Raw genomic sequence first — 26,098 nt, forward strand, 5'->3', positions numbered from 1 at the left:
TGAGGACCAATATGTCCTGTTGACGCTCATCTAAAAACTTTTTTCTCCTAACATTCCTCATTCCGCCATCTTTCACTCTTCATTCAGTCACTTTTTTTCTCTTAACAATCATAAGCATTCATCATCGTAATTATATCAATCCAACCCTGACCTAACCTAATCCGGTCAAACCTGCGCCATGCCACCGTGCCGTACGTTCCGTTCCTTACAGTAGCCTAACGTGACCCAAAAAACGTTTCCCGTCCCTCATCGGCTAACTCCTCTATCCTCCTCTACCCCCTCCTTTGAAACTCCTCAATTGCCCTTTCTATCCATTCATATACTTCCTTCCAACCCTCCTCACCCTCCCATCCTTTTTCTTCCTTATTTCTAATGGTGGTCTTATATTTTAAATCCCAGCATGTTCTCTAATCCCTTATTCCTTTCTTCCCTTTGTACTATTTCTTATTTTTCTTCGCCCCGTATTCATACCATCTCATCTATTACTATTTAATTACATCCTACTTTTATCTCTCTCTTCACATCCTTTTTTTATCTTCTTTTACTATTTACTGTAATTTCTATTGTATTTCTTTCTCCTCTTCAGTCATTCTTAATGTAAAAATTCGTTCCCTTAGACATTCTACCATTTTATAATATATCTTCCCACTTCTCTATTCCTACCGCATATATTTTCTTTTTAATTTTCCACGCTTCTTTCTTCTCTTCTTTTTTCTCTAGCTCCACCTCTATTTTCCTTATTCTTTTCTTCTGCTCCTCTACTTCTTTCTCCATATATTTTTCCGTTTCCATTTCCCCTATCACCATATCCTTCATTTCATTCTGTATTCCGCTTTTCCCGGATTTGCCCCATTCGTTCCTTTTTTCTTCCTCATGTTTATCCAACCTTTCTTCTAATTCTTTTAACTTTACTTTTCTGTCTCTATCTCTTTCATTTTTTATTTTATCTTCCTATTTTCCTCTTGAATTGTATCTAATTTTATAACAGTCAAAAATGTTATTTCATCGCATAATCTCTGTGGCTTTGTAATCGGATAATTATACTGAATTCGCAATAAAAGTGATAAATTCCATGATTTTATAAAACAACCGGAAGTTACAGGTAAGCAGGCTTATCGTTGGATTAGTTGTTACAATTAACTATAACCTTGCACGCAGAAAATTGTGAAAATACCCATTTCAAGTATATTATGCACCTACATTTTTATAAAAATTAATGTCAAATAATAACTTACTTAACAACTGCAATTAATTTTCTCTAATGTGATGCTATCATTTTCCACTCTTTCTTATTCTGAGCTAATTTTCGCATTTCCCTAAAATTAGAACAGCCCATATCCTAACTAAATATTTGCGAACAGTAAACTAACCTAGGTCTACCTGTACCCCTCCTAACTCCTGTTTCTGCCTCTAATATGTCTCTGACTAGACCTTCATGCCTGAGAAGGCGTCCTACCAACCTATCTCGCCTATTTTTAATTGTCTTCCATAGAGTCCTCTGTTCTCCTATTCTTTCCAATACGTCTTCATTTCTGACCTTTTCTAGCCACGATATCCTCATCATACACCTATAACACCACATTTGGAACGCTTCTAACCTTTCCATTTCTGCCGCGCCCACTGTCCATGTTTCGCACCCGTACAATGCCGTGCTCCAAACATACACCTTTAACAAACTTTTTCGAATTTCTAAATTAACCGTTCGCGAGCATAGAAGTGACTTCTTTTTATTAAAGGCGACACGACCCTGCGCTATATTCTTATTAACAAATAATTGAGGTGATGCAAAATTTTTTTCTTTATCTATCTCGCATGAAAATCTATGCATATAGTTTATTATGATGTATATTTACTTACTTTTTCATGCTTAAAAGAGACCTGAAGTGAAAACAGGTACTTTTATTTTACTCCTTCCAATACCAAGAAAGTAACTTTTTTCTGACATCTGTTTGTATCGACCTTTTAAATATTATTACGGCAATATTCAACACGAAAGACCAAACAGCCTTAATTTTAGTCTTGTAGAGTGCAGTCTTATGATTAGTCCTGCTAATTTGCATACTGATTTGCTTCATTTAATCGATAAAGTTACATCAATTATATTTCCTTAATTGTGCAATAGTTTGATTATACCTATATATTATACAATTTCGTAAAGCACGAAAATTCGATATCTTAATCAAATACATGTGGTCACAATTTTATCTAACGATAAGTCAGACTTCACAGCTAACGTCATTTACGGAATTTTACGTAACTCCACAAATTATAGTATTAATTTCGTTAATTAATATGCATCTTACTATTTTAAAGAACTCTCTGCACAGACTCACCCAACATTATTATTTTTTTTAAGATAGTATTTCGGTATGATCCTTGATAGAGTCTTGACGATAAGGTTTTGCCATTAGCCTGGCTGCTACTCGTTCAAATATAATTTTGGTTTCGATCCTGAGGTTTTAGTAGGATCAATACCAAACCAGGGCAGACTTTAGGATTCATCAACAAATGTAAACCGTTCTTGTCGAAAGTTGTGAAATCCATTTTCTTTGCTGCAGTATTTAGGCTATGATGTCAGTCAACCTTTTTTCGGCAAGGATCGATGGAATTTTTATCCAAACGTTTCACCTTTCTTTATAATGATATCTTCAGTAGTGCCTGTCATGATTCTTCCTCAGTCAAGTTATTATGCACTGAAGAATCAGGGAAAAGTTTTGAAAGACAGAAAATTTGCAACTATTTTGGTATTTTTTTGTTTACAACAACTTATTTTATTAACTAATTATCAATTTAACTGTCACTTGTTTTATAAAAACTTAAACAAATTTATGGATAAAGAATAGGAAACTGTGGTAAGGAAATAAATAAAAACTTCTCGGTATCAAAGCCAGGTTGGTCTAGATGTCTAGAATATGGATTTTAAAAAACTAATGACACCTTGCCTTTAATTATTTGTTGGTGTGTGGTTAATACCCATAGATATATAAATTTTACAATAGTTAAAATAGGCTATTATATAGATGTTCATATTAACGTTCATTGCCCTCTCGGCTACGACATTGCGATTTAGTAAAAGCGTTCGTAAATTTCTCTAGGGAGAATTCTAAATTGCTTGGGACATAGTTTTAACTAAAGAAAATGCCAGCAGAATCGTTCGTCAATTCTTTGTAGTAGTAAAGATTTAAAACTTTAAATCACTGTGTAACTATTAAGGGAAATGTCAAGTAAGTTTTATCACTTGTCATGATATTGCATAGGTAAACGAATTAGTGAATTGTGATTATTGGAAAAGCTTATTCACTTTTATTTACGACCGTCTGTTGGCGGTGACTTCGTCTCCGTGGGATTCGATTATAGCGCAGCTCCCTATATTACACCTTTAAGGGTGATATTTTGAAGACTCATTTTGTAGTGGACGATCCCTTTACATAGGGAATGATGATACAAAATTTCAAGTTTCTTGAGTCAGCGGATTGAATTTAAATTTTGAGAACTACTATCTTAGTGTTCGTTTACGTTGTTAAAGGAAGGATCTGTCTTTCTAGTAACACTTAAATATTTTTGAGTAATGTAAAGGTCCATTTCAGTTACGTGCTTAGTACCTTTAGAGTAGGGTTTCGTTCAAATTATAGAAAAACTCTATAGTATTTGGCAAGAATACATCAAATTTTTCTCCAAAAACAGTAATACTCCACTCCTTTTTGTTTTATCAAACATCGTTGCTTTCGCAAAAATACAATCACCCGCCTTCTAAGGCCTAGCGCGCACTGCGACTATTTAGTGGTCGCGATTAGTCAGTTGAATCACAGGAATAATGTGTATTGTGGAATTGTTATGGAAGCAGAAGAAACAATATTAGTTCCATCCTATCATAAGTCAGAGATTAGTAATAGGGGAGACCGGGGATAGTTGACTATAGGGGTAGGTAGACTAACTACCGAAAACTCTTCGACAGTGTATGAACTATGTCATCTGATCATAACCAAGCATTGCATTTCGCGTCCCGCTCAGTTGTCTGAAGCGTCACATCGCGGTCATGCGTTGTTTTCGATCACTGACATGTTTTTCATATTTCAAATGCATAAGTAATATTTTGATATATTGTATTTTTCGATCTGATGCCTACTCGTTTTATGTAAATCATTTTTCTATTAGTCCTAGCATTTAATGAGGGCACATTTATCATATTTCATATCTTATTTTTCAAGTCAACGGCAGTGTTTAGGCTAGTCATGCGATCAAAATTAAAAATGGCGTCCGGGGTTGGTAGACCAATTTTTTTCGGGGCTGGTTGAACAATTATTCAACTAACCCCAATGAAATATGTAGTTGAAAACAACACATAAATTAACTTTTTATTGGACTTTTAAATGGTTACGTGGCCAAATTAAAAAAAAATTAAACAGAATCCGAAATTGACGAGAGCAGAATTAACCCTGGACACAGTGGAATATATAAAAAATTGACAAATTTTTACTAATCTAGAAGAGGAAACTTTAGCCAGTTTATTTTTTAACAAAAGGTTCAATTATATTAAAAAAATGTTTAATTATTTGCTCCTTCTCATGATTTGACTCTTACTGGTACATGAGTCTACTTACCCCGGGCATATGGTCTATCTACCCCGGGCCAGGGGTAGATTGACTAAGATTTAATATTTTGTAAAATGCATTAAATAATCACTATTATACTAAACTAAGAACTAAATATTACATATTTTTATTAGGTTAATAGATTTTCTATCAATTAACATGCTTTTCTTGTCTATATACATTAAAACACAAAAATATGAACTATTCAGTAGAACACTAGTCAACCATCCCCGGTCTCTCCTCCGGCAATTTTCTTTTTTCAAATTTGGAAATAAATTTTTTTTCCGTATCCAGAACACTATGTGACATTTCTACTTCCTTTGCTATAGAGTACTCGTAATCTGACATTTTTAATAATCACAATATACGGTTGTGTTTCCTGTTGTAATGAAAAATAAATACCTGTATATTTTTATTCGGATATTAAAATTGTGACATGATTCACTTGTAAAAAAAAAACAATGCATTATTTAATAGCCATTTTGATTTTCTTGACCTGAACCATTGCAAAGATGATTTCAGCATAATAAGTCTTATGTTGGTATTCGTATAAACACGATGGCTTGCATGCAAATGCGTGGTATTGTGGAACCCGTTCCGAAGGAAGCTGAGAGTCGGTTGAGTGTGATTTAGATATAAAAAGATGAGAGTTAATAAAAATTGTAATGACCGCTAGTTGTTAAGAAGAAACAGCGCAGCTGTTCATAGAAACGGACGGTAAATTGAATTACGTACACAGGACGCTGTTTTTAAATTGAATTTAACATGGCAAATAAAATACCCCCTCGATTTTACTAACCAACTATTGGTTGGATCTCTTTAATGACATTCGTACCAAAATCTGTACAAAATACAGTAAACATTTGTAAGTTAATAATCGAATGGAAGCAAAAAATATTCGTTCCTTCCAAAACGGAGGCATGTACTAAGAGAATTTTTTCAAATTTTAACCCTAAAAGGGAGAAAAAAAATCAAAGTTTGATGTATAGATCAAGGTACACACCAAACCGCTGACTTCAAAAATTTGAAATTTTTCACAAGGTTCTTAATGGAACGATATCATCCACCTTAATGCAAGTTTGCAAACTACCACCCCTAAGGGTGTAAAATAAGGGTTTTATTGAAGCAATACCGAAACTGTAATGACATCATCAATTTAGTGCAGTGGTTCCTAACCTTTTTAATATTGTTACCCCTGTGACCTATTAAAAAAACTGATTTTACCCTGACCTTAAAATGTAATCAATACTAACAACACAAGCAAATACAAATATCTTTAATAATCACAAATTGCACATCAGTCTTCTAATTTTATATACCATAACAATAAATTAAGCAAAAATAGTTAGTGTAATGGTTGGTATTATTTTGCATTTTTCAAGTTTTTTTTATGTAGTATTCTGGCATAATCCAAGATATTCCACTTTGGCCGCTGCGACTTCGTTTTTAATAATGTTATCATACGTAGTAAATCGTCTTAATATCCAAGAACTGGACTGACGATTATCCATATCCGGAGAATATTGCTTCAGTGAGTTTATTGCTGCAGATAAATGCCGAACCACAAAATTTTCAAATGTGATCTTGTTTGGTTCAAGATTTACCAATTGTGCATACAGTTGTATAAACTTCGACACAGATATAATTTTATATTTTTACTATCTAGCTACGTATTTTAGGTCTTAATTATTAGGTTCCTTGTTACCCCCACAGAATAATTGGTTTACCCCCAGGTTCGGAATCAATGAATTAGTGCGACTCACTAAACAGTTTCAACTACGTGGTAATAAATAAAAGTGATATTTAATGTTTATTATCTCTTTAAAGGCGAAAGCAAATTTTTTCCCAATATTCATCAGGTACACGTGTGATTTAAGTTTAATTGACTGTTTTGAATGCTATCTGTCAAATGATTTAGTGATATGACATCAAAAGAAATATTACCTCAAAATTACAATTCAATAGATATTATTTTATCATTGAAGTATATCAATAACAGTGTTTTTAATTGTTATTAAATTCAAAAATATTGACGATGAGTAGACGTATTATTTATTTTCAAACAAAAATTTAGAAGGTTAATTTCCAAGTGTAAACCAATTATGAAATGTTAAATTGATGTTTCTAGTTTCCGTAATACTAATTTTGTTGTTTTGATTTCAGGGCAGCTGTTTCGCCTTCGAGATCTTCAGGTAAGTGTGCATTATGTGTTGCAACCGGGGAGAGAACTTACAAGTTTATGGTAACAAAAATTTAATTGTACGTCCTATTTATAGTTGCTCTTGGGCCTTTTTGGATTATGCTAGGTTATTCTTGCCTATTTTTTTTTATTTTAAGCAATCTACAATCTATTTTAGAATAAACCTACAATCGTTTAGTGAAAGCTGTAACAGTCAATGTCTATTTTAGTTGTTGTAATTAACTGTAACTTCTAAAATGGAATATAGCTATGGGTAAACCCCGCTGGGTCATGGTCCATTCATTGAAAGTTTTGGTGCTAGTCCTCTCCGAATATCAATCCGAGAAAACATAAAATTTAAAATCGGATACATTCAACTTCACATAACTCAATACACTTTGCTTAATGCAAAATTATGCGGAGTTTTTGTCGTATTTCCTTGTGTTAAAAAATATAACAAAGTGGGTTATTTTTAGAGAGTATAATTATTCTAGTTTATAGCTTATAAACAACAAAAGAACAATTTAAAGAAATCAAAATTTTATTACAACAATAAAAAAATACAATTGTTTAGTTATTTTTATTAATGGACCACAGTTCTTGGTTTTTTTATGTTAGTGACTTAATAGCATATGTTACCCCCGCGACCGCGAATGACCTCTGAAGGCATACGTCCAGGCGCATGCTTTCGATGAGGACAGCGACTTCTCCTTGATCAATCTGGTCCCGTTCCTTAACAAGCGCCACCCTCAACGTCTGGACGAATTCAATTCCTAATACGGCGACCTAAGGAATCCCACAGATGTTCAATCGGATTAGGTCCAACACCTTTTGCTGGTCACCTAAAGCGACCTCATTCGAATATGTAGTAACAACAGCAGTCGGGCATTATCGTGCTTTAGCGCGAAATCATCCCCAATGAATGGAGTAATTAGTGTCATATGAATCGCCAAACACTGATAGACATATGTACCTATCGGCCGTCATTGTGACGTGGTCTAATTGTAACATTTACCAGTTATGTTTTGACGTAGATTAAGGTGCTAAACTACACCATGACTCTAGCGCCTCCACATGGCGTTCTTGGAAATAGCAACATTTTCGTCTTGTCTAAATGCTAAATTTGGATTCATCAGTGAACAATGTGGCACTGTACCATTCAATTGTTTTCGTGGAAATTGTAAATGTGTCGGGACAAATCTGGAGATAAAACTGGTTTTCTTGATCTCACTTGGTACTCCTGAAGTCTTCTGTGAACAGTTAATACTGAAATCTCATGTCTACGAACGATGAGCTAGAAGTACAGAAGATAAACGAGAATCACGAACAACTGATAGTCTTAGAAAATGATCTTGACAATGGATTGTTATAGAGAGATGACCTGGTCGTGCCCTCCTTGTATATCGCCTGATGGCATCATTGAAGTACGTGAAACATTCGCGATAATTCGCATACTCGGTCCTTCTTCAATTGAATTGCACAGACGATTGCTTCAATATACTATTTCTGGAATACGAAAATGTTCCAAGAAGTATACTGGAAAACGCTGTATACGTTTCACTGTTCATTTGTCTGCTTCTGGTTGAATAAAGCAGATTAACCAACTGTGACTAAAACCATTGATCTGATGAGATGAGATGATTCCAATAAAAATCTAACTGTCCCGTTTTTTTAGCACAAGTGTTATTTTGCTCCCTGTGAATATGACTGCTAAATTACTTATCCAAGGAAGTTTCACTTTCTGGCAACAGCGGAGGAAATATGTAACGTTAGTTTTCCTTCATATATATGTGTGAAAATGTGAAATGTCATCACGAAACTCGAGGCGTTTTGAGTTATGTGAGATTATATAATTGTGGATCCATATTATCATTTTTACAAAACGGAAAATACGGAACGTAAAATCTACAACTGTGTGGGCCACTTTTGACGCTTTCAAAAAGAAAATCTAGTGCAACGTCTTCGCTTCCGAATTATGAAGTTTATATTGAACGACGGATCGGGAAATTTTGTGGTGTACTGTACGATGCCGTAGTATTGAGTTTTCGAGAAAATGCTAGAGTGGTGCACAGCGTGACGGTTGTAGTCGGGAGCTTAACGCGTGCGCGTTTTCCTTTCGCAAACTTGACGCTTTACAATCGACTGTTGCTTTTCCCAGTGTGGCGTGTGTCAGTCGGTAGTGCAGTCGCGAAAAACGGTACTCACTCATAGCATACTACCATTTACTCTCTCATTCATACCAACAACAACTCGTATAACAAGTGACTTGTTCGCGCGACCACATTTTTTAAAAAAAAAAAAAAAACACCCTTCGCACAGTTTGTTCCAGCCACTTATTTAGATTTGTAAAGAGGGTGAAAAAAATCACCCCACGCAAAGGGCCATTTTCGTTGAGTGAGCATGAACAACGCGGAACTAAAGGATGCTGTCGACATGAACATGGAAGATTCAGGAAATAGTTGCGGAAGCTCGGTTTTCTCCGATGTGAGCGGAACCGACTTCTTCGACGGCGACACCGATGATGTCCAGGTGTCCGATTTAGAAGGCTTGGAAAACCTCGACGACGAGCACCAACATGACGAAGACACGATTCTTGACCAACAGGTTAGTAATTGTTGTAATTGAATTTTATTTAACCGTGATGCGAACAGAGAGAAATACGAATTTTGCTCTGCTCTGCGACACGTGGTGCAACAAGTTTTTCGCGGTGCAACGGAATCAATTGCGTAATGTTCTCTTTATGTAACTTGTAACGACGTGTGGTAGTCGATTCGGATTTTGTGGTGTGACGCACCGAATTTGGCGAAAACGAGGAGGTTGTTAATTTGCTTTATTGCAAAGCTTTAATATGGTGGAAAAGCGCGTACGTGATCCAGAGTCTATTTTTGATGGCCGCAAGCCTCAACAATTGCCTCTCCTCTCTTCCGTTTTCGTTTTGAAATCTGCCATACATCAGCTTTACATTTAATCCTGGTGTACATGTATATTGTATAACAATATCCTTTCACTTCCATTTTATTTTTACTGGACGTACGTAGTATTTCTATCTCTAATTTAGCATTTCTTGCCATTCATAAACAGCTGAAAAGTTGAAAAATGCCTCTCAATGAAAATAAATTTGCGTGCTTTCTGGGTAAATTTCCGTCAGTTCCTCATCTATAAAAAATGATAAACACGTATTAGAACAAACGTGTTCAAAGGACTTGTAACTTTCGAATCCTGATTAGGACAAATAAGCTGCATCCTATGTAGATTTTTTTTGTTTCCGTGATTTTAAATTTCATGCGAAGTATACATAAACAAGATATTCAAATGTATGTATTTACTTACATAAATACACACAGGTGACAATGATTTTCATTATAATTTGGCAAAACGATATGTATGAATTATTCATTTTATTATTTTAGACGTGACATAGGTAGGTACTCATTTTCTTCTTAATAAGGTTTTGCTCCAATCCATACCCAGTAAGCAATACCCACCTAGTTTTTCTTCCACCACAGTTGAATGTAGATACTTTAGCTGCATATGTTTTGTTCGAGTTTATTTTTTCGGAAATAATTTAGCTTATGTAAGTACCTATTTTTATTGAATAATCATACGTAGGTACTTATAAAAGGAAGTGGATTCCTACAACGAATTGCACATTATCTGAATACGCTGGGATGCAGCTACTATGAATTCTTTTAAATTCTCTTCTGTTCTTGCAAATTATTTGACTGGAAAATTAAGCTTTTCACAGATCGACCGTTTGACTTGACTTTGTCTTCCATTGTTACTACTCGACTTGATGTCAAGCGATTTCAAGCTACATATATATTACATAATGTATCGACCCGAATTGATAAGTGAACGCGAATTGCTTGTTTAATTACTTGAAACGTTTGACACTGAAAATATTCGAGGTGGCATGGAATACCTTTAAACATTTCCTAAAGAAATGCGATTTGAAGATCTCTTTCGTTATGGACGATTGGTCTCTTTTCAATAAAATAGGATACTGCGGTATTACCGCCAATAATCTATTGGAAGCTTCATTCCATCTTTTTGTAGTTTGTTAGATTGTTACAAAATTTATGTAACGAAAACGACCGACAACATTAACGTTTTATTCCTGATGTTTATTCTGAAAATAAATATTTCGTGTGTTTTGGTGGAAGAGCTTTAATGAAAATGGTTGATTCCGACCTGAACACTAGGAGAAAATGACGTTTGCTCTTTTGAAATAACTAAAATTGTATTGAAAAGATATTAGCTTTAGATGATGATGAAATGATCGAAGATTTAAATTCGCCATTGCCTATCTATCAAAAAAAAATGAAAAACTGAGTATCTAACGATTTTGTATAATTAGCAGCATTCTGAACTTGAAAATGACTACTCCAAAAGTCGATATTATCAAACATTTATGAAAAATTCGAGTAGTCTTGAGAAAAATTGAGTCGTTTTGAAGAACTACTTGATTCTCCAAATACTTGACTTGGATTCCTTTAAGGAACAAAGTGATCGATCTATTTATTATATTGGATATTGCAATATTTAATTTTTTTAGTGGTTTTATCAGTAGGAAAATAATGAGATGCAGGTGACCAAAAGGTAACTTTTTCTTCACCAATTCATGATTATGTTGTTGCTCAGACTTCTCACCATTTAATAACCGAATTATTGGCGAATGTGTTTTTCTTTTATCTAATAATATTTTGGAATTTTCTCATTTATCGTAATTGGAAGTGATATTGATTATCGATGCTCAATATTTCGATATTAAATGCATTATCAGTCGTGTACCGTCATTCTTCTTCTCTTTTATTTTCTTGTTCCTAATAAATATTTATGATTGACTGCTGATCAATTTTACTTACTGCTATGTGGAAGATGATCGAAGCAGCTTTTTGATTTATAAACACGAAGTGATGGTTATAAGAAAGAACGTGAACTTATTTGCATTGTTTTTCAAGAATAAGAAATAAGTTTACTTTTCAATCTAAAAAGCGTGGTGTCAAAATTCTCCAGATCAAGATTTTGTAGACCGTGACCAGTACTGGAAGTTGTTTCCTTGTTTTTGTGGGTTACGTGACTCTGATCACGATAGGGAATCCAAACGTATAAAATAGAAAGATAAAAACTTGCAGCTACTTATGGTCCATAGTTAACAGTTATAAATTAATATAAAAATTTTCAAATTGTTTATCTGCAGTCTGAATTAATTACAAAAATCTTTTATTTTGATGCTACAGGTAATGTTTGAGGTTTACTGATAATCTATAAAGTCATGCCGGTTTCTGATTTTCTCAAAATTTATTGATAACGTAANTTTTTCTATTGCATACAATCGTCAAAGGGTGGCATACGACGTATTTATCTTTTAATATATATTATAAAGTAGTATAAGTCCAATAAATGCATTTTAAACTTGCAGCTACTTATGGTCCATAGTTAACAGTTATAAATTAATATAAAAATTTTCAAATTGTTTATCTGCAGTCTGAATTAATTACAAAAATCTTTTATTTTGATGCTACAGGTAATGTTTGAGGTTTACTGATAATCTATAAAGTCATGCCGGTTTCTGATTTTCTCAAAATTTATTGATAACGTAAATTATTTTGTGGTTACGTTGACTAGAATGTTACAGAAATAGTTCAGTTTTTTTAGAGAAAGGTCACCGTGCCAATCTCTAACGTTCACCGTACCGAACAGGTTGAGATTGTTATTTAATATATTTACGATACCTATGTAATGTGAAATGGCCGGTGAGGTTGGTACACAACTTTTAGTTTCTTGTATAGCCATCGCTTGACCTCGTTTTATTATTCGATCATTATTATCTGTATGATGTAAAGAAGATGTCTTTTTCTTAAGAATATGTAGGTAATGTTGCAAGTATTATCTACAAATAATTATTTCTTTTTATTGATTTAGCTCAAGGTTAATAAACATGGGGTTGGATTCTGTTTAAAATCCAATTTATTCCAATTAAAAGTATACCTGTATATCTCAATATACTCTTTAGGCTTTTTTCTGTTTTATTAGCTGAGATAATTTCAGGAATGCCTCATTTGTCTGTTTTCAAATAAACTAATCAAAAATACAATGGGGGGATAAGAAAATATAAAGTAATTTAAAATGTTTACTTAATTCATGGATAGTTGTAATTATTACTATCGGAATTCAATACTTAAGAGTCAGTATCCCGATAATCCTCGGTAAATCCAACTGAACGTTTAAGCGGTGAGATGTATTACGTACTGACCTTTTAAATTGGACAAAATAAACTAGTTCGAATGTGGTTAAAGAACAAAGGCAATTTCATTCACTGTCATCCCTCTTTATAGATGCTTTTGAAAAAATCATCAGTATTATACGTTATACGAGGAGGGAAAGGCATAGAGAGAATTGGAGCAACCACTAGCTTTCCACATCCAGTCCATTATTGCTTTTCCTAGTTGTTGATCTTCGCGTTCATTTAGGTATTACAGACTTCCACCCCTGTTCGAGTCATTTTTTGATTCATCCAACATGGATATATGCGTTCTTAACCAGCTACTACATGTAGCTTCGATCTCCTGATTACATAAATGTATTTGTTTTCTTAAAATAGATACCACAGTAGCTTCGTCTAGTCTTGTGCTGCATGAATGTTCGCTGTAGGTATTCACCTTTGACGTTAAACCATAATAGACTCAATATTTACGATCTTGTTACACTCAAGTTGCCAACTGTTTCTTACCCGTTGCATGTATGTTAAGCACAGGTATGCATTTTTGTAGCAGTTATTATTATTGATAGTCGCGAACGATTTGAAATATCGCGTACATGTGTGGGTGGAATATTTTCATATTATCCTGGACAAATTATAAATGGATACATTTTAAAGTTGGTATTTTTATTATCTTCTTGCCACGCAAATACTTGACACTGAGTTGCCTAGAAGAAGTTTAAACAATATTTATATGGTAGAATATTACAGATTTAATTTTTTTCAGATATTTATATTGTACATTTGCGCCCAAAAAGTAAGAATTCTTGCTTCTTGCTAACTTCCTGATAGTAAATCCTGCTTTTGCTATAAAAATCCTTATCTTGTATTATTCTTACACACAAATTTTTTGTCTTGTTCTTACTACAGTTGAGTAGCTGTTTACCAATAATAAGTTACACTGTTCCTTAAATTGGATTCCTACAACGAATTGCACATTATCTGAATACGCTGGGATGCAGCTACTATGAATTCTTTTAAATTCTCTTCTGTTCTTGCAAATTATTTGACTGGAAAATTAAGCTTTTCACAGATCGACCGTTTGACTTGACTTTGTCTTCCATTGTTACTACTNTTATCTTGTATTATTCTTACACACAAATTTTTTGTCTTGTTCTTACTACAGTTGAGTAGCTGTTTACCAATAATAAGTTACACTGTTCCTTAAATATTTAAAATAAGCAAAAATGATAGGGTTGTTTGAAGCACTTTAGATGCATTTAAAGGTGTGGTGGTAACAGATTACATAAATTTAAATTGGTACAAATACAAATTTGAAAAAATATAAAACTTGATAAACTTTTAGCAGTGGTGAATTGTTGCAGTTTATTTAGCCATTAAGTAGATAGGTATTTATAAGAAATCATTTTTTTTATGTTTATTTACTTAGACGGTTTGTGGTAGTGTTTGTTTGAAACCCTTATTTTCTACTAACTGACTATTGTCGTAAACATGAATGCTGCAGTTTGAATAATTGAATAAGTTGAACTTTTAATTGCTGTTTTTTACTGAAAATAAATAGAGTAATTTTGAAGCTTGCTTTTTTGTGACAATTATATCTTGTAACATTGCATATTTTGTTGCATACATATTTATATTTGGAAATGATAATTTGTGATAGAAAATGACCTACCGACTAATTGCAGTAATAAACAAAATTCATTCATCATGCTACCTATAATATCGTATATCGCATGTGTTATTATTTTTATTGGTTTTATTAACCTTTGTCCATATAGATATTGTTGAATCAATGGGGTCGTGTACATTTCAAAATAACGTACATCTGCATTTTGCAATAGTGCTTTGCATAGCAGATAATACGATACTTGCATTCATTTGTTCGAACTTAGTTTATAAAATGCCAATTAAAGTTGTTACAAATAAGACCGTTTTATCTTGTTTTTATGCGCTTATTAATTAATAACGTTAATCACAATTACACTATACACAGAGACATACATAAATATAATTAAATTTTATTGCTTTGATTTTTATATTTATTTTTAAATATTTAACTGCATACTTAGTTTACAAAATTCAGGACTGTTATGTAAATATTTCGTTGTTTAAATTGCTTTCGTATGTTTTGGATGTACTGAAGGAGTTATTATACGCCTGTTTACATTTTTATATTTATACTTTCAATTATTATTTTTTTTTTTTTGTTATCAGTGACTTACCTAAAAGCATGCAAATTACTCGAGTTTGAATTAGAAACTTTCCGCTCCAAATACGTCAGTCAAGTGAGTTATCTAATAGGCCATAAATATTCATTCAAACCTTGCATTGCAGTCGTACAGTCGGTCCGAAACCGTGCCGAAAATTTTGAATGCTAAAAAGTAAAAAACATCCTCACGCTTAAATTTCACTTGAACGTTATTTTCATGTAGACGCTGTCAGTAACGTGTCATGCCGGCTTTTAATTTCTTTTTTTGTTGCATTAAATAACGGGTAATTTTGGCCTTAAATACCCAAAATTCATTTAGGGTGGAGTTAGTAAATATTTTGGTCACAATATTACAATTGCCGAGACATGTACATCATCTGTTTCGTTTCGTTTCCATTGTATCTCTCAATAAAATTAAACATGGGGAGTGTAGCAAACGAAATTGAGAATGTTCATGACTCCCCAACTGGAAATATTTAGTTTTCCTAACCCAAATTGAACTTCAATGATTATGGCAGAAATTTGTAGAGTTACAATTAGTTGTAGGTTGTTACAATTAGTTGTAGGTTGTTACTTATGCTTAGAAACTAGCGTTTTCAATTCCGAAGAGATTACAGGAAGTTTCTTAGACTAAAAGGAGCAGTGGCTGGGGATGAAATGAAATGGGTGTTCTCCAAATGTTTACTTCCTTATTTTTGTAAAATTATTGAACCTCGCGATTCTTCATGAAAGCCCTATTTACGATCACCTCGTTAAAATTCTACAGTTCTATAAAATAAAGACAATTCATTCGGTCTACAACTAAATACAGAACCAGGTGTGCTGTAGATACAGTAAATAATAATGTTAAATTTTAGTAATTAGGTGCCATAAATGCATTATTAGATTTCTATTTTTTGGCTGTTCTGTAGTTCAACACCTTTTCGACACTTGATGGTAGATTTTTTTTTTCCATTTTCATGGATTCTTAATTCTCTATCATGACTTCTGTTTACTACTGTCCGAATTATACTTTTACTTCTTTCGGTGGTTTTCTAGTTGACTTTCGCTTTCGCATTTTCTTTGGTTGTTACCATTAACTACACATTCAGTAAAAGGTAGAGGTACATACGTATATCTATTGAATTTTTGTTTTTCGTTTTTCGGTTGTGACGTGTCATATCCATATCAGCAATTTTGTTGGCGAGTGTATGAGTATTTCATTAATTACATTAGATAGTAACGTGCCGCCACTGGTTTCTTACAAATTTAATAAGCACTCGAGCAAATGTTTGTTCTTGTTGCGATTATTATCGTTGTACAATTATAGTTTAGGAGATGATCTGATCATAGATTATTCAAGTTACACTTGTTATTTTCGCACGAGTAATCGTTATTATTGTGAAGCTTGTTTTATAAAATTTTGGCGTCAATTTTCGCAGTATGTATATTAAAATACCAAGTCCTCTCTTTGAATGACCAATTGTACCTATGTACGAGGTCGGTTTTTAAAAATATCGAGAATTTTGTGTTTTCTCAAAAATCACTTATTTATTCATGAATATCTATTTTGTCCTCTTTAAAGTAATCCCCACCACCAAAAAAATCATATTTTTTTGAGATCCTGTTCAGGTCATCCTTCGATACCGTCTTTATCTCCTCAATCCTAGCGTAGCGTCGTCCTCTTATGAGTCTCTTCAGTTTCGGAACAAGAAAGTCACAGGGGGCCAGATCTGGGGAATACGGTGGCTGCGACATTATTAGTGTGTTGTTTTTGGCCAAAAATTCGCGCAAAAGCAACGATGTGTGAGCAGAGGCGTTATCATGGCAGAAGTCAATTTTTGTTCTTCCACAAATCCGGGCGTTTCTGGCGAATTGCTAAGCGCAAATTGTGCATAACTAGCAGTTATGACCGTTCTATCGTGTGGCAAGAACTCACGATGCATCATGCCTCTGCAATCGAATAAAACTGTAAGCAAAACATTCACATTCTATTTGATTTGGCGCGCTTCTTTCGGTGTTGGCTCGTGCGGCAGATTCCATTGCAATGAATGAGCTTTGGTTTCCCCATCATAACTATAAACCCATGATTTTTCACCAGTAATGATCCCCTCTGTAGCAAATTTGGGTTGTCGCTACTTAGCAATGTTAATGCGATGCTGTTTTTGATCGAAATTAAGCAATTTTGGTACGAATTTCGCGGCGACCCGTCTCATGCCCAAATTATTGGTAAAAATCGAATGAGACGAACCAATCGATATGTTTAGGTCCTCGGCAACTTCTTTAACGGTGATTCGATTTGCCAATACTATTTTCTTGACTTCAACAATGTTTTCGTCTGTTGTTGAAGTGTTCGGGCGTCCGGCACGCTCTTCGTAGGTCATATCTTCTCGGCCCTTTAAGTACATTTTGTACCATTTGAACATTTTGCTTCACCGTATGCCACAATCAACATTTGGAATGCGTCCGCGCACTTAATTTCATTTTTCACACAAAATTTGATACAGATTCTTTGGTCCATTTTTTTGGAATAGGCAAAAATCGGAGATGAGTCGAAACACGTGGAAGCAAAGCAGTTGTCAAAAATTAACTGAAAATTCAACATGACGCCGGTATAAGTGAGAGACATGGTCCATTTTTTTGGAATAGGCAAAAATCGGAGATGAGTCGAAACACGTGGAAGCAAAGCAGTTGTCAAAAATTAACTGAAAATTCAACATGACCGAATTTGCCGGTATAAGTGAGAGACATGGATACCAACATAACGCCACAAAAGAAATGGAAAATCGAATATACGTAATCCGCGGAAATTCAAAATTCCCGATACTTTTTGAGCAGATCTCATATGTATTGTGCAGTGAATCGTCCTACACTGACGCATGCCATTGATAAAAATATCTCAGTCAGTTGTTCGTAATGCAACCATAGCAACAGATGTAAGCGCCATCTAATATTAGCTAGCCACTGCCCAAAGTATGTCGATGAATCAGACACTAGGTCATGAACATTGAAATTGATAGAAATTGTTTTGATGCTGTCCTGATTCGGGTCTAAAAGTCGCCGTTGGTTGGAGTTGTTTTTTTTACACGTTTCGCCAGCACGAATGGCCAGCTTCTTCATAGGTCCTTATCCACATCCAGAATCTGTGCTAAATCCTAACTCCTAATCTTAACTAATATGAGAATGAGAATGTGAGTTTGTTTATTACCATTTCACACCTTAATTACTCAAGTGATTATCATTAAATTTTGTACACATATTGTGAAAGGTACAGAAAAGGACATAGGGTAGCTTTTATCCAGGAAAAGATACTGTTCCCGAGGGATAGAAAGAAAAAAATTCCTTTTCATCTCGATAAAGATGGACAGTACATATTTACTGTAATTCTACGGAAAGTACATGTTTAGCCTGGAAAATTTGAAACTTTAGTTTTATCCTAATAATCCTGGTCAGGATTTCTCAAATCATTGTGTTTTTGATGATCATTAACACGCATTTAGAATATCAATTGCGGAAAAAACTAATAATTTTAAAATCGATAAAATTAATTTAGATACCGGCATGTAAAATCGATTTATCTTATAATGATAAACTTACGGTACGTCTACTCAAAGATACCGATTTGATTGCCGTTTTAGGATATTTAAACTAGATGTTTTGGAATGGAAAACGTAGCAGGTATTTATTACAATTTTAAAGGTTTCGTCCAAAAATGGATAATTGTAGGAATTCGTATGAATTACACCTACTTATTTTTAGAAAGTCAATTTAAAAGTTCTATTTATAAATAGCGTATACTGCTGCATAAGTAGAATAGCTACTAGAAATCTTAACGTGAGATAGCATAATGCTTTTTAAAAGTATATAACTGACTTGGTTCAAAATAATTAAAGTGACAGTCAGTATTATTATATCGCTTGAAAAAAAAGGAAATATCATCCTTATTGCTAACTTAATTTCATACGTTTTCGTGCTCCACTTCTTATTATAGTTCAGCAATTCAATAACAACATTATTTTTGGTTTTAACCAAAATTGTTGTTCACACAAATTAGATCGAGTCCATTGAAATGATGATTCACGATTTTTGTTATTTTGTTCCTCCAAAAATAACTTTTAACAATAATTCCTTCAAATTCTCTATGTTGGTTGGAGTCAATAATCATTGCGCTATGTCATGACTTTATTTTTGGTACTTCCCATTGGTTCTGTATCTAAATATGTACATTCCGTCTTCTCGCTAATGACCGCATATTTGCTTCCTGAAACTTTTTAAAAAAGCGAGCAGATGATTTGAGCATCGATTTGCATGTGCTTTATTTAATCCCGGCAGTGGTGTGGCGTGGTGATTGTTTTATTTTTGTCGCGCCCATGCGAACCGTGACATCCAGTCATCACGCGAATAATGTGACAAAGCATCTGCTAATGACGACTACTCGACTATACTTTACGTCTAGGTGCACGAACTTGTGTGTGACAGTCATGAATATTGACGACCCGACGCCCCGAGTATTTTCGTTTCCTGGCAGACAGCCCAGAAATTTTAGCTTGAGTTTCAAAAACATGTTTTTCGAGTACATGTGACCGGCATGTCTTGCTATAGTCAACCGATCAAAAAAGTATACACCGGTGGCCATTTGGGGACTCTGGTACAAGGTTTTTCTATTGCATACAATCGTCAAAGGGTGGCATACGACGTATTTATCTTTTAATATATATTATAAAGTAGTATAAGTCCAATAAATGCATTTTCAAGCTTTCGAGAGGTCTTTCTCAAAGTGGGTGATAATACCCTTTTCTGGGCGGTCGAGTCCTATAGGAGGGAAGGGGGAGAACTGAGCTCTCTAGAGTTTAGACTGTAGAGGAACTAGACTAGGTTTTCATAACCAAAGTTCTGTTACCTGTAAAAAATGTTGGCAGACATGAGTTCCACAATTTCCGTAATTTATTAGCAGAATCTTTCAACAACGAGGACTTGCTTGTTTAGTGCCAACATTTGGAACACCTCCAGAGTGATTTTAAAGAACATTTTCAAATTGGAACTGGGCGTTGGATCCATCTTAAAATGTCGATACTGCAGCATTGTCCCCAAAATGGCTACTAAGAATTTTGGATACAAACAGAAATTGTTTACATGTTATAATTGGTAAAGGCTTTTGTGGACAGTGGGTGAACTAATGCTATCTTGATTAGGGTCTAAAGGCCGTTATGGGTTGGAACTGCTTCCTAATTCCTCATTCAGTATCGGAGATGGAAGTACCTCGATGATATGAAATTTTTGAAAAATATTTATCTAATCTAATTGGTTCTTTTAAGAAAATAGGATTTTAAAAAATATAAAATGCCCACTGCACGATGACTAAGTCTTGTTCTTATTTTGGACACAATATTGCCTTAAATTGAAAATACTCCATTCACTAGCTACTGAGCTTGGTTTTATAGCTTTCAGGGCATCAAACAATAAATATAAGTTTTCAAACAATGAAAATTCAGCTTTTTGTGTTTCGATCTGTATGTTTTTCTTCAGTTTACAATGGCTTCCTTTAAAGCATTACCCTAATGAGTGGTTTCTTCTATTTGCTCTTCATCAGAATCCGTTTTCACGTAAGAATTTGGGAATATTCTAGTCAATATCTTTCCAGATAATTTAATAATTTCTTGAAGCTAAAGAAATTGCACTAGATTTCTTTGCTGAACAGGAAATATTTTGTAGATAGTTTTGATTTTTTTTTAAAGCGATTTTCTTGATTTAATAACCCGTTTCCAAAAGTGACCAATTTATTTTAAAAAGCCGGTTTTTTAGACCCGGTTTGAAAAACCTTCAAACCCTAGTGCGACATGAAAAAGTGTGCAATTTTTATTTTTGATGCCGAGTATTTTGCCTTGCTTGTATATCGTAGTCGTTTATCTTTTGCCAGTTGGATGTTATAAGTTATAAGAAACCTTAAAAAAAATGACACACAGTTCCGTAAAAGCTGTTATAATCTCCTATAACGAGATTTATTGCCTTTTTATCAAAAAAAAAAAAAATGCCAACGTCACGGAAGTTATAAAGTAAATGTGTATCTAATCTACACATGTATTTTTTAGTTTATAAAAATGTGTTCGTTTTATTTCGTTTTGGAATTATTTGTGAAACAAAAAGATTGTATTATTTAGCTTATCAGTCCTCTCAACTGACATTCGGTAAAATCCGTTTGAACAGGAATAAATTTTCGCACATGTTTGACTCGGGTTTTTATCAAGTATGTTTACGATTTTTCAGTTTATGAGAATTATTAAATATCGATAACTTTTTTTTTATGTATGTGCTTTTTTTAATTTTATAAAATTCTATTGTTCTCTTCTTTATAATGGGCCCTTGGCTTTCGTCATGGAAAGTTTAAGTTGTTTTCGGATTATAATATCATTGTTTACATGCCAGGATTTTTAATTTTAAAACCTATTAATAATGAAGTAATAAAACGATGAAGTGGGGTCCTGTACTCGTATAGGTAATATTCGTACTGAAGACATGTCGGTGGTATAATTTTAGAAGTAACGTAACCAACAAAAAGCTGTCGAAAAACCATTAAGTAATCGATTAAAATTCTATTACGGTTTTATTATAAATACCTATTACAAAATCCGAATAGTGACTGTACTTTCGTTCCAAATATTTGCCGTTTTTTAAGTTAAGTGATAATTAATGAACAAAACGTAAAAAAAAAACGTTCACAGTAATAATAGTAAAGGTACAATGTGGAATAATTATTTCGGCAACTTTTGTACATTCCGGCAATTAAATAAAGTATTTAAAAAGTGTCTTCAATAAGTAGGTAATAAAATCGGCTCTATACTCTGTCTAATTAAATACAATAGGTAGCGACTCTTTTTTATATCACCGCAAATTCTTCATTAAGTTACCTGCAAGGCTAGCAAAATATTCTTAGAATCGATGTTAATGGCTTTGTAAACAATGTAGGTCATTTGAGCATGCTGACATTTATTGTTTTTACAATACAAACATCTTATTATTTTCGACACAGTATACCCTGAGTAACGCTTCGTTTAACATTTAACACAACAGTTTATAAAATAGTTTTCAATAATTTTTACGTACTTGTGATGAAAAGAAGTGAGTGCACTGCTCTGTTGCCTGGAAGTTAACTTAACATGTGTTAAATCCTTCATATAAGCAACAATTAATTTATGATTTTACATATAAATTTTCCATGTAAAACATTGAAACAACTGTCAAAATATCTTATGAGGTGGGACGTCTTTAGGGTTGCCACCTTTTCAGGCTTTACATAAAGTATTTCTCGACTAAATGGTTCAAAAAAAAGTACTCAGCATAAAGTATTTTATTTTTTATTTTTAAAAACATTTTTTGTTACACCTAGCAGCCAGTATACATACAAAATACATTAATATCCTCTAAACATGGAAAACAAAGATTTAAGTAAACAACAAGTTCATTTTTAATTAGTTTTAATGAAGGTTTAGTTTTTCCTGTAGCCCCACCACTTTGTGTTCATAACAGAGAATACTCTTTCTGTAAATGCTGAAGTAACCGGAAAGGACAGCAAAAGTGACACTACTTTGAACAGATTTGGGAAATCAGGTTGTTCCGTAAATATGGCTTGCCATTTTTCTGTGCAATATTATTGATGTAAAAATACTCTGAATTTTGAATAATCGCTTACAAAATTACGATGTTTACTTAAGGCCATAAATAAAGTATTTTTGCGTATTTTATGTGTCTTGTAAAATATAACGTACGCACAGTCGAAATAGAGTACAATACTTTATAATAAAGTACGGGTAGGAACCCTAGACGTCTTACTGATTCTTGTACGGGAAATACTAACGCTCACTTCTCACTGTCCATAAAATTTGATAATATTCACACTTTTCATAAAAACAGAGACATCTTTGAAATCACAATATATGGAAGGTACGAAATATTGATTAATAGGTTTGATGATTTATTACACATATAAAGCTAATTCTATCACTTTATGGCTAGTGACTAATCTTATGGCTACTTTGGGCGGATCTTCTATTAAATACCGCCCTCATCAACGTCCCAAATCACTCATTAACTCTCATTCAGTAAGTTGTTCTAAAACATTATCCAATCTGTAACTGTTTGGTAACACATTTTCGTCAAGGCGGTTGAAACCGTTGAAACAAACTAACAAATAATTGTTATAAATACTAAAATACAGTGGGTGAGATCGATTATAACACGAAGCACAGCATCGGCCCGCCAAAATTATGCAAGGTGATAAATCGTTTCAATTTTCATTTAATTAACTGTATCAAAGAGCATAAATACCAAGTTTCAAGTAAATTCAACCACAAATAAATTATGTCCCGAACAAAAATTGCAACCCCTTTTTACTCAACTCAAGTTGAAATTTTTGTAAATGTCAAGATGGGTGTTTCACACACACACACAAACATTAAGTGCAAGTTTCAAATGAATCTGACCACAAATAACAATGTCCCATTCAAACATTGCAACTCCTCTTCACCCAATTTTTTAACCAAGTAATCTTTGCAAACCCTTTTCAACTTCCTGCAGAGGTTCGATTTTTTAGAATATTTAAGTCAAGTTTCAACTAAATCTGACTATAAATAAAATATCTAACATATAAACGTTACAACCCCTTTTCACCCCCTTTCAGAGGTCTAATTGTTTAAAATGCTGAAATAGGTATCAAGTTTTAAGTAAATCTGACCAAAAACAAATATGTCAAAATTTATAACATGAAGGTTTTTCCATATAAAAATACTGTCTAAATTTCCGTTTTTTTTCGTGTATTTTCCAAAAATTTTCTTTCACATAAACCTTGTGCTGGCAATTATAAATATAACAAAAAATAAAGTCAATCAAATCGGTTGAGCCGTGGTTAAGTGATGCTCCGTCATACACTTGGCAATTCCCTAGAATTGACAGCTAGGAAGTTGCTTTTTGAGTTTTTCTGGGCAATTTTTCCATTTTTTTTTCTTCATAAGAACCTTCCTCGGATTTCGAGCAATATCAAAGAAAAAAATATGGTAATTGGTCAGCTTAGCAACACATTTAGCGATCCATTTTTATATATTTAGATATATTGAACTTTCCGTTGTACCAATAGAGATCGATTAATTTTGTGTTTGAAGGTGTATAAAAAGCCTTTTTATTTATAAGGTTGTAAGCTTTTTGAATAGGATATTTTTTTATGTTTCACTGATAAACCGAGGCGAATTTTTCATTTGATTTAAGCGTTGCAAGCGTCAAATCTAATTCGATTGTAGTAGCATGTTAAACATAACAATTCATTCACGTCAACCGTCGTGTATGGCTTCCATTGAAGGGTGAAGACTTCCAAGGTAATGCCACGGACAAGGCGCTTCCTAATCTAATATTACTTATGTTGTATACGTTCGAATGTGTGTGTGCTCTCTATTGCTAACGGTTGTTTTAATAATTGTACTAGGACACTCGATGACGTAAAACATTCCTTTTCACTTGAACTTTTCACGTTGGCATGTCCGACTTTTTTAAACGTGGACTCACGAAGAGTATTATGTGCTAGACCAAAACGGATATGCACTGTGTCCTGTTGGACGGAGGAACTAGGAGTCCAGTCCAAACTTGACCAAATCGTTTAATTAAAGCAATCATCAATCGAAACAGACTTCTTGTTTATTTACTTACTTAAATCAAGGCAGGCGTTAAAAACGTCTTAAACGATTTAAAATTTTATGTTTATTTAGTTTTGTCTTCTCAAATGGTTAATTCGGGAATCGGAAAATCAGTAGCAGATATTGGAAGAAGCAGGAGAACATTAGAGTGTGCTTTGGAAGTCAATAAGAGAAAAGTAGGTTATGATGGTGGAACACCCTATTTAATATAAAAGGATATTTAGAGACATACGGACAGTACAGGCGAATTGAGAACAGAACATAGGAATTTGCTATTTGATGCAAGTATCAAAGAGCGGCATGGCCCTTTGATAAATACGAGTGGTATAAGGAAATTCGTGAAAATACCTTCAGTCATCTTTTTATATAAAGTAACGTAAGTCCTATAAATGCAATTTAAAGTCTTTGAGGGTGTTACGTTTTGTTCAAAAGATTTTGAAAGTTCGCTTAGTGTTTACAGTTTTTAGAGAAGCACGCGATATTTCACTTCACCAAAATAATGCACTGGTCTTGTAATTTTCTGGAAACATGATAGACATGAGTAGATGTGAATATACAACCAAGTGTGGGACTCACGACCTTGTGAAGCTGATAATTGTTTACTTAAACACAGGTTTGCAAAACGAAAGTGTTTATTAACCTTTTTCAAAATAAATGCCATCGGAATCAATACATTTTTGCATACGTACAAACCAATAATAAAATATCTCTTGCCACTTATCCTTTGAAACGGAAACACAAGCATTATCTTCCTCTTTTATTGCAAATTTGTGCCCTTTTAATTTATTTTTTATGAAAGGGAAAAATCCAAAATCGTAAGGTAAAAGGTAGGACGATCCAACAGTGTAAGCCCGTAAATACTTGTCAAAAAATCATTGACGACCACATAAAACTAATTTATCTATCCCTCGGGAACATTTTTTTTCTGTTTAAAAGGTACCCTATGTTCTTTTCTGTACCTCTGACAATGTGTGTACAAAATTTCATGATGATGGGTTGAGTAATTAAAGCGTAAAATAGTAACAAACAAACAAACTCACATTGACCTTTATAATATTAGTTAGGAAAAATGTATCTAACTAACTTGGTATTGTACAGATCGGTATGGATAGTTGTGGCTTTTTACCACATTATAGAATTTCATGTCCTCTTTTTTTTACGACTTTATTCTTTCCGTTTTTATCTTTCATTTTATCCTACATATACAAACGCTGTCACATATGTTTAGATGTTGTCCGT

General features: G+C 33.6%; 1 protein-coding gene across 1 annotated transcript in view; it reads left to right on the plus strand.

Moving 5' to 3' along the window:
* Nucleotides 1–7,746: 7,746 nt before the first annotated feature.
* LOC108733408 (terminal nucleotidyltransferase 5C) overlaps nucleotides 7,747–26,098 on the plus strand; it is a 56,502-nt gene continuing 38,150 nt past the window's right edge. Inside the window, exon 1 of the mRNA XM_018464559.2 lies at nucleotides 7,747–9,375. Within this exon, the coding sequence (XP_018320061.1) occupies nucleotides 9,172–9,375 (204 nt within the window). The 5' untranslated portion in view covers nucleotides 7,747–9,171. The remainder of the gene's footprint in view (nucleotides 9,376–26,098) is intronic.

This window comes from Agrilus planipennis, unplaced genomic scaffold (assembly GCF_000699045.2).
Source record: "Agrilus planipennis isolate EAB-ADULT unplaced genomic scaffold, Apla_2.0 scaffold49, whole genome shotgun sequence".
Taxonomy (NCBI): Eukaryota; Metazoa; Arthropoda; class Insecta; order Coleoptera; family Buprestidae; genus Agrilus; species Agrilus planipennis.